Below are 15,490 nucleotides of genomic sequence, written 5' to 3' on the forward strand. Positions count from 1 at the left end.
TTCAAGTTGCCCCAAGAGGTTCAGGTCCATGTGTGACAAGAGGGGCTTGTCTCTCTTGCTCCATGTCTCTCCCCACATCTCTCCCATGCACTGAGAAGGATTTGGCCCATGGAAAGGACAGGGTTGAGTCTTTCCTGCTCCTTGGGAAGGGCTGGACTTGGGCATCCTAGAGGTCCCTTTGCACTCCTGTCCCCTATAGATCCCATAGTGTAGGGTGGTTGATACACAACAAGATCCGGGTTTATGCATCCATTCATACACAGACACCATACATTTGTTTTCACATCCCTTTTATATCATTTCTCTCAGGCCCAAAACATGAAACTGACAAATCTCCAACATAACCAAGGCAAGACACCTGCATACACCCATGGGCCCTACAGTGGGGCCTCATGGCTAGGCTAGCTGGCTTTGGCTTGAAGCACGTGGGGCCTGATTCTGATCTCACCTCCTGCAGTGCCACTCCATTTACTACAGTGACCGACACCAGTGTACAGGAGATAAGAATCAAACCCATGGAGCCTGATCTTGGCTTCCCACTCATTTTACACCCCTGCAGTACTGCTGACTTCAGGGGATACTCCTTACCCTGGTGTAAGCGAGAGCAGAATCTGGCCCTCAGGCCAGGGGCCTGGAGCCAGTCACTGGAGCTAGCTGGTGATAACAAGGGCTGGTAATGCCCAGGAACATACTTCTCAAAGCTAAAACGGGTTAATGGGCACATTCAGCCCTCGGTGACATCCCCTCGATTCCACTATCTCTGCTCCCCTGGGAATGGACTAACCTCGTTTTAATCTCATTACTTGTTCTATTTAATTAGGGATGCTGAGCCTGAAGAGTAAAAAGCCCTATCTCAAATCTAATTTTCTCTTTAAAGTGAATTTAGCGCTGCACTGAGAGCTGTGATGGCTGGGCTCTGATATCTAGCCACAGCACTAATGCATCCTTCCTCCACGGCTGCCACCTCAATCCTGGCTACCGCCATGACGGGTGAGGGGAGTTCCGTCCCCAGGGCACATTCAAGCCTTGGCGCCTGCTAACAAGGGAATGGTTAAGTGTCAGCAGTGCTCGCGGCTTCCGTGATGTGGACACTTGTCCGTCGGGACTGAGACCCACCACCCTTCAGAGAGTAACTGTTTAATAACTGCCAAGATGGGGTCCATTGACCAAGACACCCTGAAGGAGAACTCCCCCCTCCTCTTGCTCTTCCTCCAATTCAGTCAAATCAAAACAAGGGCTACCGCTCAGTGCCCTGTCAGCCTGGGAGTGGAACAACCACCAACTCACCCATGAGCCGCACTATTACCCTTTAGTTTTACAAGCAAATCCCATTTCTCATCGTGTCCAACAGACTCTCCGGTGCCTCGCAGAGCAGCTAGGCCCTGAGGCAAGTCCTTCCATATGTCTCCACCAGCAGCTTGGGAACAGGCTCATGCTGTATTTTTCAGGCAGCTAAAACCTTCCACATTCTGGCCTCGCTCCTTATCGCTCCCTGGGATGTGCCAGACTGGCCCAGATGGCCACCACCTGTCATGTTTCCTCATTTCAGTAGGCTAAAAGAGGATGTTTTGCCCACTCAGTCTCTCCATGTACAGCAGCTGTATCCAGTAGACGCCCCATAGGATACGCACAATATGTTATACACCCACCCACCACTGGTGACTAGAAATGGGACAAACAAATGTCTCTGGATTTCAGCAGGTCTGGTCCTGACCCATCTCTGTTGATGTCCAGGGAACTGAGAAGCATTTGCTGTAAAGATCAGCATTTTCACAACATCCTTGGATTGGGCCCCAAAACGGTCATCCTGCCCCAATTTGATTCCTGTGCCTATCCGAGAGGAAGCACATCATTAATGATAAATTACAGAGCATGTTCTGCCTGGGGCTCTCAAAGCACATGACGTTGTCCCGCTCCTCCTCACAGCATCCCTGTGAAGTAAGTGGGATTATCCAAATTTTACAGATGAGGAAACTGAGGCACAGAATGGGTAAGTGATTTGCTTAAGGTCACATGGCAAGTCTGTGGCAATGATGCTCCGATATCCCGGTACCAAACCCTAGACAAACAGACAGAACTAGGAAGACAACCCAGGAGTCCTGACAACCAGTTCCATAACGTAACCAGGAGATTGCATTGCCTACCTCCCTGTTGTATGATACGTACCTCTCCGCCAAAACAGGAAGTGGCCTCCTACCAGCCCTATTTCCGTTCACGGGGATTCCATCGAATGCGCTGGAACGTAGTTGGCAAAAGAAAGCAGCAGTGGTCGGTAGCATGTTGCTTGTGCCACATGACCCTTCTCCAGAGTAATCTGAGCCCTGGAGGTAAAAATCGCTCCTCTATCACGGTTAGTATGCTACCAGGAATATTAAAACCCTATTTTATATAAACTGCAATGACAACAAAATTGAATATTTAGTGCAAGGATCCTGGGTGGATCTATTATACACGGTCAATCTAAAAAAACGCTTCTCTGCATCTCAGTTGAGCAAAACAATGTAACCATTTTAAAAACCAGATCCTCAGCTGGTGTAAATTGGCCTTGTTTCTCTAACATCACTGGCTATGCTGATTTACACACCTGAGGATATGGTCCAAACAGTTCAGCTTATAGCCAGGCGTGGATGGGGGTGTGCGCGTTATGTGTGAGAGAGAGAAGAACAACAGGGCTGTTAGCCCTGGAAACATCTTCCTCTTCCAAGTGCCGGCGCTGTAAAACAGGACCAACCTGATTTCACTCTTAACATTATGTCCTCAAAAGTGGAAAAAATAACCAACCAATGAGAAAGCAAAGTCACACTCGCAGCTAGGGCCATAATGCTGAACAGCAGCTGTAACCCCGAGTAAGCTCTGTCCTCCCCCTAGGAACCCCTTCCAGATAACAGCATTACCCAGAGGGGTGGAGGGGACTGGGAGGGAGAACTGGGACAATTAACAAATCAAACACAGTGCTGAAAAAAATGTAATGCCCTCGGAGGGTGGGGTACACCAGCTACGCCCGTCTGCCGCCCGTCGCTGCTGAAGGGCTGCTCGGACTGAGCAACAGCTGTCTAGATCTCTCTCAGCAGTTCAGGATGCAAAGCTTTGAATCCCAAGAAGTTAAATACTGTAAAACCAGACTATTCTCAGCTCAACCTTGCTGGGCCCCAGGCCGCTACAATACCGATTTGATCACCCCAGGCATGTACACAGTGGTTTAAATTTTAAGGCAGCCCTTCCAGTCTGTAACACACACAAGCTGGACCAAACCCTGCAGCCCTCCCTCAGGCAGAACGCCCACTGCAGACAGGGGCTCAAACCCCGGGAGACGTGAGCGTTCGCAATCCCCAAGCAGCAGTTATGGCTCCCCACGACAGCTTGGGGTTTGGCCCCAGTGGTAAAAGCTGAGGAAGGGCAAAATCCTGAAGCACCATCTTTGTTCAGTGCAACGTCCAGGTCCTACAGATCTTGGTAAGAGCTAACGCCAACCGGGCAGTAATCAGGGAAACAGCTTTTTCATGCACCATGTGGTTTCGGGCTTTACCTGCTTTTTACAGCTTTGCTAAGGAGAGAGGTTGGGAATCCAAATGTGCGAAGATTGATTGCAGGGAAGAGTGATTGCTGCAGGCAAAGGGCCAAGAGTTGCAAACACCTGGCTGCCCTCCTGCCTGGGAGCCTTTAGTTTAGGGGAACCCACAGGTCCCATTCTTGGGTGGTGGGGGGAGGTTCTCCTTTTCAATGCCAAGAGTATTGTGTGGAATGCGCAGGCTGGCTGGCCAGATTCTGCTGGCAGGAGGCAATGCCCGTGGGTCTCAGGAGTGGTAATCTACGCTCCGGACGCAGAGCGGGATGAGCCTGGCAGAGGGAAGGGGCTTCCGAGGAGAACGTTCTGCACCACTTAACGAAGCCCCTCTCTGAAGGACAGCAGGCCTGTAGTAAAGGTCTGTGGTGTTGGCAGGGCCCTCTGCTTTCTGGATGTCTGATGGAGGGAGGAGAGATACCAACGAGCGCAGCCTTGAGCTTTTTGTTCTTCCAACTGCGATGGCAGGTTCTGTCCATTCTGTGGTGGATCTCCAATGCTGAGGCCCACCCAGGCTCTGGCTTTATCAATGTGTACGGTCACTGGGCCCTCCAAACTGTGCTGCTGGTCAATTATTTCAGTGCCGAAGAGCACACTCGGGCACCTGGTGATGAACTGTGGCTACCGCAATGTCTTTTAGCTTCGCTCCTCCACTCACCCTTTCTTCCCAATGTATGTAGGAAATAGCCTACACACCTCAAAGATTTAGAGGCTGGCTGTTGTTCCAGCCCCTCCTCACCCCGAGAGGTACTGACATATCCATTATACAAGTCGGGGCACAGGGAGGCAAAGTGATTTGCCTGTAACTTGGATCATTGGAAGAGCCAGGACGAAAACCCATGAGTTCCTGGCTCCCCATCATGTGCTCAGGCTGTTAACCGCACCTCTCGGGCTAGATCATGCCTACTTCATCCACCTCTCTCTTCTCAGCCCCATTAGCTTGCCCATTCCTAATAGCCAGCCTATGGAGAAAGGATTAATGGGATGGCAGAGCCACTTGTTGGTGCTTGGGTTGAACAATGGTCTTTGATGTGCGGCACAGCTGTGAGAGGCATGCCAGTCGCGTGACACTGACCATCTCAACTCAAGGGGCTGCACTCGAGAGTTAACAGCTGAGACAGAGAACCCCAACCATCCCAGGAATAAAGTCTTGAGTAGGGGAGAAGAGCCTCCAAAACCACTGTGGGGGGAGGGGAAGTGATAGCCCATGGATAACTTCAAGCTAGTTAGGGGCTCCCCAATCTATTGCAGGGGCGCTGGAACCATTTTTATAGTGGGGGTGCTGAGAGCCATTGAACTAAACTGTAAACCTTGTGTACAATGGAAACCACTTCAAGCCAGTGGGTGCGGCTTGTTCCAGTACCTATGATCTCTGGGGGAAGTAAATATTGGGCCAGAGCTGTTGCCTCACTCGTCTGGAATGAGGAAGCCCTAGGGAGGAGTTGCGAACGCTCATCTCCCCCTACAGTGACCCCCGCCAACACACAGCCGCCATCCGAGCCCTTTCTAAAGACGGTGCTGCCGGGTTACATCCAAAATCGGTTTGAGCCCCTCGGCATCACCGAGCTGATGCAGGTCCCTGATGATCGAAGTGGGGTTGCCCCTGTCCTCCAATCAGTAACGTGTCCCTGATTTTCACCAGCCCAGGTTGCAGGATAATTACATCCCCTGAATTTCAGGCATTGTTGTGTTGCTCTGTCAATGTTCAAGGAAGATGGGTCGTGACAGAACCATATTACACCAGCTTGGGAGGAGGCTACTTTGAGGTTGAGTTTAAAGGAAAGTTTCAGGGGGAACCCCCCAGAATCCTAAAGCTGGCCCTGTCTACACTCCCCTCACCCGGACACTACTGGCAGAGCCATGGGGGCGGCGGCGGGGGGGAACGCCATCCTCGGCATATTGATGCTGGGCCAGTCTTCTTGCAGCCTGATCACATGGGTACTTAGCCATGGCCTAGATCTTGCTGTCTCATGTCACATGCAGCACAGCTGAGCCAGCGTACAGGCTGCCCACTCTGAATGTTGACCCTTCCCCTTTGAGGCCGTGGCTGCTCTCTGGTCGCTGCCACTGTCAATCTTGTGTGTTGCATTTTTGCAGAGTCCTCCTTACCCCTTGGGACAGGCAGGAGAGTCGGAGATTCTGTGCGGTGGCCCTCTGAGGAGACCTTTCCCTTGGCCTCTATTTGTGACCGATGTGCACTCTTGGCTGGAGGGGATCGTGCCCCCCAGCACCTTGTTTCACAATGCTCCCCCATGCGCTCCTGCAAGGCAGTCCCGGCAGGCACAGTCACAGCTGTGAGGAAAAGCGAACGCTGCTGCACGAAGATGCTCCCCTTGGAGTGGTGACAGCAGGTGAGCCAAAGAATGAAGAAGAGCCAGGCTGGGGACTGAGGGAAGGGAACACCACTCCTCTGTGTCAGGATGGGTGGAGGAGGAAGGATGTTGACAGTCCTCTAGGGCAAACCCTAGGGCAAACAGTCCTCTAGGGCAAACTGCTGATCCAGTGCTCCAACTCAATGTAGATGGGGGGGCGGGTATTCAAAAGTTAATCCGCACCACAAAGCAGGTCCAGGGGACGCTGGGTAACGAGCTGAGAGGTGAGTCCATCGGAGACACTACATTTGGTGTCACCAGACGCCAGTACTAAGGTGCCACTGAGTTATATAGAGCTGGGTGCAAAGAGGACACACGGTAGACAGGGCTTCCTGTAGTGGCATGGGCCCAGAATCCTTCTGTTGCTTCACGGCGGCCCAGTCACACATGGCCCAGTAGCCTCTAGCTTAATGAACACGATCTCCCTTTGGCCCTGTTCTCTGGGGTTGGTGCTGCTGCGATCGCTCCCCACCAGGGCCCCTCTCCTTACTCTGCCCAGCAAGGTTGTCTGTCTGTGGGTTTCAGCCCAGAGCTGGACACCACAGAGCGCACCGAGGCTCCATTCAGCTAAGGGGGCAGCCTCAGGGGCCTGTCGCTTTAAATGGCCCAGCTGTGCAGTGGCCGCTTGCTGTCCAGGATCGCCCTCCAGTTCTCAGCCCACGAGTGGAGCCTCCTGCTGGGGGGCTGCAGCTGCAGGTGCTTATTGTGACAAGCTGTGAAGAGAACGTGCTCCCAGCTGGGGTTCGGCTCGGCTCCTGAAAGACAGGGAGAGCAAAGCGGCTCAGGGAGGGGCCTTCGAGCACCACCACGACCCTACAGGAGGCTCTGGGTCCGTGTGTTGGTGTTGTACTTCCAGCCACCTGGGATCTCATCAGAGATGGGCCCATGTCCAAACGCACCCCATCTAGCTCGGTACGGCCCTGGTCCTCCTTGCTGTGGTGTCCGCACAACTCGCAGTCGCTAACGGACTTCATCCTCACAACTCTCGGGGAGGTAGGGAAGTGCGATCCCCATGTAATGGTCAGGGCAATGGAGGCACAGGGAAGATTAGGGACTTCTCTGCACAGTAAATTAGTCTGCACCAGTGGGGTGTCAATTCTAGGGCGCAGTAGCGTGTCACACACTAACTGGCCTGGGGGGGACCCAGCTGGTGCGCACTAACAGTTTCCTAGTGCACAGTAAGGCTGTACTGTTTGAAACGGGACCACATCAACGTACACTAGGGAACTGTTAGTGCGCACCAGCAGGGTCCACATGGGCCAGTTAGTGCACGAGAAGCTAGTGGACACTAGAATTGACACCTTGCAGGTGCAGACTAATGCACCCTGTAGACAACCCCTAAGTGACTTGCCCAAGTTCCCATAGGGAGCCTGTGGTTGAACCAAGAACAGAACCCAGGTCTCTTGAGTCTCAGCCCACTGTCCCACTCACTAGACTTGCCCATCCACACCTTGGGGAGGCTCAGCTCTGAATCCGGATTTCCCTGCTAGACCCTCTCTCCACCCTGGGCTGACCCAGAACCAAACGCCCCTGGGCTCTAAGAAAATGCCGATCCAATCTCTGGCAGGCATCAGCAGTGCAAGGAGTTTTGGCAGCTCTTGCTCAATAACAACAGCCCGAAAAAACATTACAGCCAACGTAGCTGGGAGCACAGCAGGTGTACCTGAGCCCGACATGCATAAGGCATTCAGCAATGGCCAAAAAGGTCCATAAAGAAGTAAACAAAACACATGGGCAGGGGAACAACCCCAGTCTACCTGCCCCAGGAGTATCATACAGTTACCTTTACCGCGTCCAATCTCCCGTACCTGTAATATCTGATCTATCGTCTATAAGCAGATCACCAGAGATCACAGTTTTATCTCGCGTTAGGACGATCTGCTCCAGAAATTCTTGGCCAAAATGCTTCTCCACCCAGGCGTACTGGAAAGCAAGAGGGTGGCGCAGTTAGTGTGGCAGGTAGGGCAGGCTGGCTTCAGCAGCAGCATGGTCACCCGCTCAGATGAAAGGTTTCAGAGTAACAGCCGTGTTAGTCTCTATTTGCAAAAAGAAAAGGAGGACTTGTGGCACCTTAGAGACTAACCAATTTATTTGAGCATGAGTTTTCGTGAGCTACAGCTCACTTCATCGGATGCATACTGTGGAAATATTTCCACAGTATGCATCCGATGAAGTGAGCTGTAGCTCACGAAAACTTATGCTCAAATAAATTGGTTAGTCTCTAAGGTGCCACAAGTCCTCCTTTTCTTTTTTCAGATGAAAGGCAGCATCAAATACCAGCCACAGGCGCAGGGCACTTGACATTGGTTTGCTAGCGAAAGACAAAGGTAAGGAACGACAGGAGGCTCTGGGGGCAGGGGTGGGAGGACACCCTGCCAAGTACATTGTTCGGATTTGGGACAAACCTCAGTGAAACTGCTGAGGGTACCAGCCACCCTGGGTTTGGGATGAATGTAAGAAACAATAGAACCAAATCAAAGGCACTCGTCATTACATGTGAGGCTGCTCAGGGAGCTGAGCTAGGTGAGTGGAGGGTTTTTCGCTGGGTATTACTTGGTGGACCATGGAGGTGTGTGCCTGTGTGGGAGGGAGAAGAACCAGCGAAGCAGAGAAAGAAGGCAGCAAAGAAGCACCAGACACAGCTACAGAGGCATTGGCTGCGTGGCCCTGAGAAAAAGCTAAGCGGAGAGCTTTTGAGCCAAGTTCCTGGCTATCGAAAGGGGCTTGGAGCTGAGAGCAAAGATACTGTCTCCTGCTGTTTGATTCCTACTGTGTTCAGGGGAACAGGACTTTGTATGTTCTTATAAACAAACAGTATTGCATCAAATATACCTGACTCCATCAACGTCTCCTCCTGATAGAAACAGCCTGCAGGGTTCCTAACTATAGCTAACCTCTGGGGCCAAAAGGGGTAACAGTATTAATGGCCCAGAAAGGACACTGATTTCCCTCCAATTTGCACCCAACATGGTCCCAGCTGTGCATCTCCTGTTTGTTCAGCTCACTCTCCACTTACTAACACCTGAGAAGTGTCTCATGTTTTAATCACCGATCGTTTCCGGGATTGTGATGAAATGTAAAAACCAAGGTCCCACATGCTTATAATCATAGTGTCTGCCTGCCATAGCACTTTCCACCCAAGGAGTTCAGCATACTTCACAGACAGTAATTAGTTAAGGCCCCAATGCCTTCTGTGAGGTAGGCAAGAACCCACTCCCATTTTGCAGATGGGCAAACTGAGGTCAGCTGACTTCCTTAAGGCAGCATAGCAAGTCAGGGGCAGAGGCAGGACTAGAACACAGGCATCCTGGTTCCCCAGACCTGGGCATTTGCCACAAGGCTATCCCTACTCTCACATGTGGTTACTGAAGATACCAAGGATTAGCCCTGCCAACCTGTCCTTGGGTAATAGCTTTCTGCCTATCTAAATTTCCCCTTCAGTTTGAATTGGAGAGCATATACGTCACTTCCTGTCCCAAACTGTTACAAAGCGTCACTGTGCTCTGTCAGACAGCTGCCATATTCCATCTCAGAGGTGGCTGCATCCTAGAGGCGAATGAAGTGGTTCTGGTATACATAGCCTTTAGAGTGCTTTGGGATCATTTGGGAAGCACAAGACACAGGCGCTGACCTTGCAGTGTGATGGACCAAATGCTACGGAAGAGCTCTCCAGCGATTGGGGGTGAGGCTGGAGAAACACACTGGCCAGCAAGAGATTTTACATTCCCTGGGTGACACTTGTGCTTTGGGGCCCAGTCCCAGAGCTAGCCCACCCACCCCCTCTCCGTTCCACACGGCTCACTCACTGCTTACCTTCTCATAAGCACAGTAGCGGTACTTCTTGATCGGGCTTGTGCAGATGAACACATCAGTGCTGCCGGGAAAAGAGAGAGAGAGCGAGAGTGGGGAACCGCACCGATTTAATTCCCTTTCCAGCTCTAAAAGCACCCTAGGATCCAAGACGTACCCCTAAATAGCCTGGTCGCTGCTACAGGGACACCAAGCCCTGACTGGAACTCGCCGCCATGTACTGAACAGGGTTACACGAGAAAGCATTTCTGGTGAGTGGGCACTGAGGTAACTAACCCCCCAGGCACACATCCGAGAGACGGCACTAGGGGGAGGCAGACGCCAGGAGGGCTCAGGTGCTATAGCTTGCTTAGCAAAATCTCTGCTGAAACTATGGCTCCTACTTTAGGAGTAGGCAAAACCTGTAGACAGGTCCCAGGGAGGCCTAGATATTAGAACTGGAAATCTCCATTCATATGATGTTTATGCTCGCTGACACGGAGCAAAGCAGGACAGACTGTCTTGCCAAGTGCTTTGACCAATCTATGTTTTTACAGTGTGTGCGCGCGTGTGCACACGCGTGTTATTACGAACAAAAAGTGCTCTCTCCAGAGCTCTGCCAATGCAGCTCAATTCCCACCTAAAAGAAGTCCCCCAACTGGAACAGCAGAGGCGGCTCTAAATCGGATCAACAACTGCACCTAACTACGTGAGGGCTTTACAACAGACACTAGGATCACACTAATTTTCACCCATTGGAATTTGAACCACCCGATCTCCAGCGGCGGAAGGCTAGAGCACAAACGCCCTGTGGCACTTAGACCCCCTCCCATCCACAGCTGTGAACGTGTACTCACTTTTCCAACTTAGCCATTTGCTTCACGGCTTCCACAGCCCCTGGGATTGGATCCAGCTCAATGAAGAAATTCTTTGACTCCCATATGCTGATTGCTTTCTCCTGCAAGGGCAAACAACCCAGTTACTGTACAGTCCATCCCGCTCCTCTCCTCCCTGCCCTGGGTTGCCATGTGCATTTTCCCCCCTCTGACGGCCCTTCACCTGGAAAGAAGATGGTAGGCGTTCAAGAAGCTGGCTGGGTCCGACAGCAGGTGTGAGAGAGGGTCCTGTGAGAGAGGGTCCTGAACCAAAACTTGAATTCTCCCAAACCCTGGATCTGAATCTCATGACCCAGGTCCATCTGAAGCAGATTAGCTTCCCAAATCTGCTGTAACGCAGTGTTGTTCAGCATTGGGTGCTGTGGGAACATTTGGTCTCCATGAAAGAATCTAAGGTAGTAACCAAAATGCCCCAATGGGGGCAAGGTGCTGTGGAAGGAATGCTGCCCCTCTAACCTCAAGGGTCCCTCTAAAAAATACCAGTCAAGTGAGTTCCTGAGCAAGGCAAATTCAGCATGCGCCAGAGTCCCTGAGGACAAGGGCTTGAGCACTTCGTTATAACGCTGCCACGGAAAAAAGGGAGGCCTGAGGAAGGCAAAGTGTATGGAGCAGAATCCTGGGACAAGGGAGACCAGAGACCGGGAGCTGTCTGTAATTTACACCGCGTAGCTGGATCTAGAAAGCAGGGTGTACTCGGTGCACCTGTAAATCATTGCACTGCCTTAAATTGCTAATGACGTGTAGATTGCTAAGGAAAGCAGTCTTTTGTGGTCTCATGCTCAAAAACAAAAAGGTGGAAGGAGTGTGTTTCTGCACATCTAGCTTGTCTTTGCTGTGGGGTTGCTTCTTTCGGAAGCATTTGATTTGGATTTGATCAACTATTCAGAGGAAGAGATTTGCACCATACTGATTGAAGATCACAGAATCACATCTGCTCCAGAGCTACTGATCCAGGCAAGGGGCTAGAAACATGCAAGCCAGGCCTAAATTAAAGAAAAATTCTATTTCCCCTGATTAAAAATAACATAGTGATGGCCTGCGCATAAAGAGCCCAGCTTGAGCACTGAGATCCTTGGGCAATGGCAGCACGCTCAGCCCCAGCCGGAGGAACTGTGTTGCAACCCAGCTGGAGCAATCTGGAAGCAGCCTTGAAATATTCTGAAAGCAGCAGTGCGATTAAGGATTTGTGATGACACACAAAAGCCACTTTTATTAAGTTATTAAGCCACTTTTGTGCTCTGGAGTATTTTGGGGTTGTCCAGGGGCTTCCTGGTTCTCTGTGTAAGGTAGAGCTGCTCTCATACTCTACTTGCCCTAACCTGTGGGCCATGGGAAACAGAGAATACTGCAGTGCGCGTCAGCCACACCCCTGGTTTCATCCTCACTGATGACCATGAATCTATAGTCGCAGAATTGTTTTGCCTGGAGGGGAGAAATGGGACATTCTGGAGGTCTCACCCATAAGCAATTGTCTTAACATGACAGGAGCAAGAGAAGGTTGAGTTCAGCTTAAGGGCTCGATTGTGGCTTTGTCATGAACCCCAAGCACTGGGCAGCAGGCTGTTCCACTTCCCCTCGAGCAGATCAGAAGGCAAGGTGTGAATCTGGGAGCCACATTTTGCCTTCCAGATTCCCCTTTGCTCTCAGGGAGAAGTACCATGTGTCAGGCCTACATCTAGCTACGCTAGCCTGTGCATTGGGTGGTGGCAGAGCCAAGCGTTTGCCCCCTCACCACCCTGTCCACTGCCACCTTCTTGCATGGTGGATGTAATGATCCAGCTTCCAGCACTGCTACCTGCGATCTAGGTCTCTAGTGTCGTGCACGGGAGTACGGAGGAGCCTTAAATCCCCTATACTCCCTTGCACAGCTGGGCCACAATCTGCCCTAAGCATTAATTGCTCAGTGCTGGAGAGCACCAAAGCAAAGTCCAGCCACCTGTCAGATATGTCGGTGCGGAATGTGGGAGGGCAGAACACACCCACTTAAAAGGGCGGGAGGGAGCAAACCAGAAATCCCATCACTCTGCTGCCCCAGGGGAGCTGAAGGGCAGCAGAAGACTCAAGTAGCACCAGTGGTTTGGAAACAATCCTTCTTACACACCTTAGTGCATGTTAAAAAAATAAAAAGTGAAGGCAACTCCTAGGGCTGCAATGCAGCCTGCCGAGAATCCCCCCGTCCATGTGAAAAGAGCAGTTACTGTAACAGGTTATTAAGTTAAAATAATGTTCACTGCAACTCAAACTACAGTGCATTATACCAGTGGGGTATAAAAGCTATAAATCATCGTTCTACAGCTGACATCCGGCACCAGTTCAGCAAAGCACTTACACACGTGCTTAACCTTCTGCATGTGCTTAAGTGCTTTGCTGTACTGGGGATGCAGGGGCTGGCTCTGCTCCCAGAGTCAACAGGAGGTTTGCCACTACGTTCAATGGGAGAAGAGCTGAGCCTTTAGTGAGGAAAAACACCTGCCAGATCATCTCATGCCAGGTCAGGATTGTTCTTGTGCTCAGTCCTCTGATTGATCTAGGTTTGAAAGTCCAAGGCCTCGAGATTCTACCACTTCCCTGGGAAGACTTTTCCCTGGTTTAATAGAGCTCACTGCTAAGATTTTCCTGATCTTCACCCAACATTTTCCTTTTCTTATTTGATCTTATTTATCCCCTGGAACTGTATAGAATCACCCCTTCCCCCAGGAATTAACACCCTTCCAATCTCTGTAGGCTATCAGGCTATGGGCATTTAGCTCTTTTACTCTTCCCTCCAAAGCTGATCCCCTCACAGCTCTCTGATCACTTTGGTTGCTCTTCTCTGAGCTCCCTCCAATTTGTCAATATCCTTCTGTTGATGTGGCCCCAAATGGAGCACAGCATCCCGAATGCTGTTGCCAAAATACCATACAGAAACAGCCTGACTCCCTTTCTCCAATATCAACTGGGCACCGTCTGAAACCCAGGAGGAAATCATGGCCCCACTGAAGTTTTACCAATGATGCCCAGGATTTCACCCCAAGAGTTTGCAGGTTTTAACAGGAGTGATGTCTGTTAATGTGATGGATACAATGAGATAACCCAACACCATGAACACCCCTAAAGCCCAAGGTCTTGGGAACACATGGCAGTGGACAACCATTGCTGAAATCTCAGAAGAAATCACACTATCATAAGAACATAAGAACGGCAACACTGGGTCAGACCAAAGGTCCATCTAGTCCAGTATCCTGACTCTGGCCCTGCCAGATGCTTCATTCCCTCTGATCAAAATAGAAAGACAGCCTGCCGCAAGAATCTGCATTAAAATCCCCTTAATTTCAGGAGGAAAAAAAATCAACACTGAAACCCCAATATATACATTATTATTAATAATAATAACGATTTTAAGTATTATTAATTCTAATTGTAGCATGGAGGAGCCCCGACCAAGGATCAGGGCCTATGCTAGATGATGCACAGACAAATAAAGACAACAACCCCTGCCCACGAGAGTTTACAGTCTGTGTGTCAGACAAATAATGAAGAATAAAAATATAACGGGGGTGTGGGGGAGAAATCCATTAACTCACGCTCAGCTCAGGTCTCAGCTGGCCATACTGCTCCGACACCCAGAAGCCCCTGCGATCCTCCAGGGCAATGTACGGCTTCTCTGGGTACCTGGCCCTGAACTTCTTTAAGAATCCTCCTTCAAAGTCCGCCAGCACCCCATCCATGTCCACCAAGACGCGCAGGTGCCTGCCCCTGGCGCTGCACGACCTGGCTCCAGAGAGGGGAGCCCTGCCCAGCCCCAGCGCTGCGAAGGGGGCGCCGTGCCGGGTGTGCGGGTGCAGAAAGCGGCTCAGCGCAGCCATGGCTGAGCTGGGGATGGGGTGGGGGGAGCGGATCAAGGGGCTATCATGACTGGCATCGCTGGCCCTGGGGCCCAACCACCCCCACCCCAGGCCGGCCGCGAGGCTCCATCTCCCGCCGCTGCAACGCTACCGAGGGGAGCCGACTCCGGCCCAGGGCTCGAGCGGCGGCGGCGGGCTGGGGATCCTGGCGCGGAAGAAATTCCGCCCTCTCCGTCCGCGGCAGCTGCCCGCAAGCGGCCGCTAAGAGGAGGGGCCGGGCTGCCCCGGCCCCCGCAGCGCCGGGCACATCTGGCCCGCTGCGCGGGGCAGGGCCGGGGCGAGGGAGCGCGGCGCCGGGCGCATCTGGCCCGCTGCGGGCGGGGGCGAGGCAGCGCGCCCTGCAAAGAGCCGCTGGCTGCCCAGCCCCGTCCCGAAGCAGCAAGCGGCGCCGGAGGAGGGCCGGGGCAGCGCGCCTAGGCGAGCCCGGCTCCTGCCCGCGGCCCTGCGGCAGCCTGCAGCCCAACCCGGCAGTGGTAGCCCCAGTTCCTCTTCCCAGGGACCGGCGGCCGCAGGCGCCGCCTTAAAGCGGCACCAGCCCAGGGGGAGCCGGGACTCGGCGCTAGGGGATCGTGGCGGCTTTAAGGCAGCTCCTGGAGCAACCCCCCCGCGGTCCCCATCCCATCTCTCGGCTCGCTCCGCGCCCACCCAGAACAGAGCCCCCCACCCCCAGTGCAGAGCCCCTTCTGCGCCCCCCTCTGGGCTCAGCGGAGACCTGCCACCCAGGGCACGGCCCCTCGGGGGTCCTGTGGGGAGAGTGCCTCCAGGCTGGCCCTGCCACCAAGCTGCCTTGTTCTCCAGCCTGCCTCCTGCTCCCTCGCCTTGCCCTCAACTAACTCACCCCTTCCTGCCTGCCCCCCCCCCGCAGGGCAAGGCCCTGTTTTGCTTGGGCACATGCATGTGTTGTGTGTTCAGTGGTCTCTCATCAGGGGGTAGCCCTGTTAAGTCTGTATCCACAAAAACAACAAGGAGTCCGGTGGCACTTTAAAG

The 15,490-nt window shown here is 52.5% G+C and overlaps 1 protein-coding gene across 2 annotated transcripts; it reads right to left on the reverse strand.

Moving 5' to 3' along the window:
• Nucleotides 1-273: 273 nt before the first annotated feature.
• On the reverse strand, nucleotides 274-15,174 carry NT5M (5',3'-nucleotidase, mitochondrial). 2 transcript variants are annotated; one of them, XM_037910972.2, is made up of 5 exons: nucleotides 14,183-15,095; nucleotides 10,581-10,681; nucleotides 9,748-9,808; nucleotides 7,743-7,857; nucleotides 274-6,689 (listed from the first exon to the last, which is right to left on the reverse strand). In XM_037910972.2, the coding sequence occupies exons 1-5, from the start codon at nucleotides 14,462-14,464 to the stop codon at nucleotides 6,532-6,534; spliced, it is 717 nt and encodes a 238-aa protein (XP_037766900.1). In that variant the 5' UTR covers nucleotides 14,465-15,095; the 3' UTR covers nucleotides 274-6,531. The 2 variants fall into 2 exon arrangements, with proteins under 2 accessions (XP_037766900.1, XP_043379833.1); XM_043523898.1 differs by lacking the exon at nucleotides 7,743-7,857 and having other exon boundaries at nucleotides 14,183-15,174.
• Nucleotides 15,175-15,490: the final 316 nt, after the last annotated feature.

Source organism: Chelonia mydas, chromosome 10 (assembly GCF_015237465.2).
Source record: "Chelonia mydas isolate rCheMyd1 chromosome 10, rCheMyd1.pri.v2, whole genome shotgun sequence".
In the NCBI taxonomy this organism is placed as follows: Eukaryota; Metazoa; Chordata; order Testudines; family Cheloniidae; genus Chelonia; species Chelonia mydas.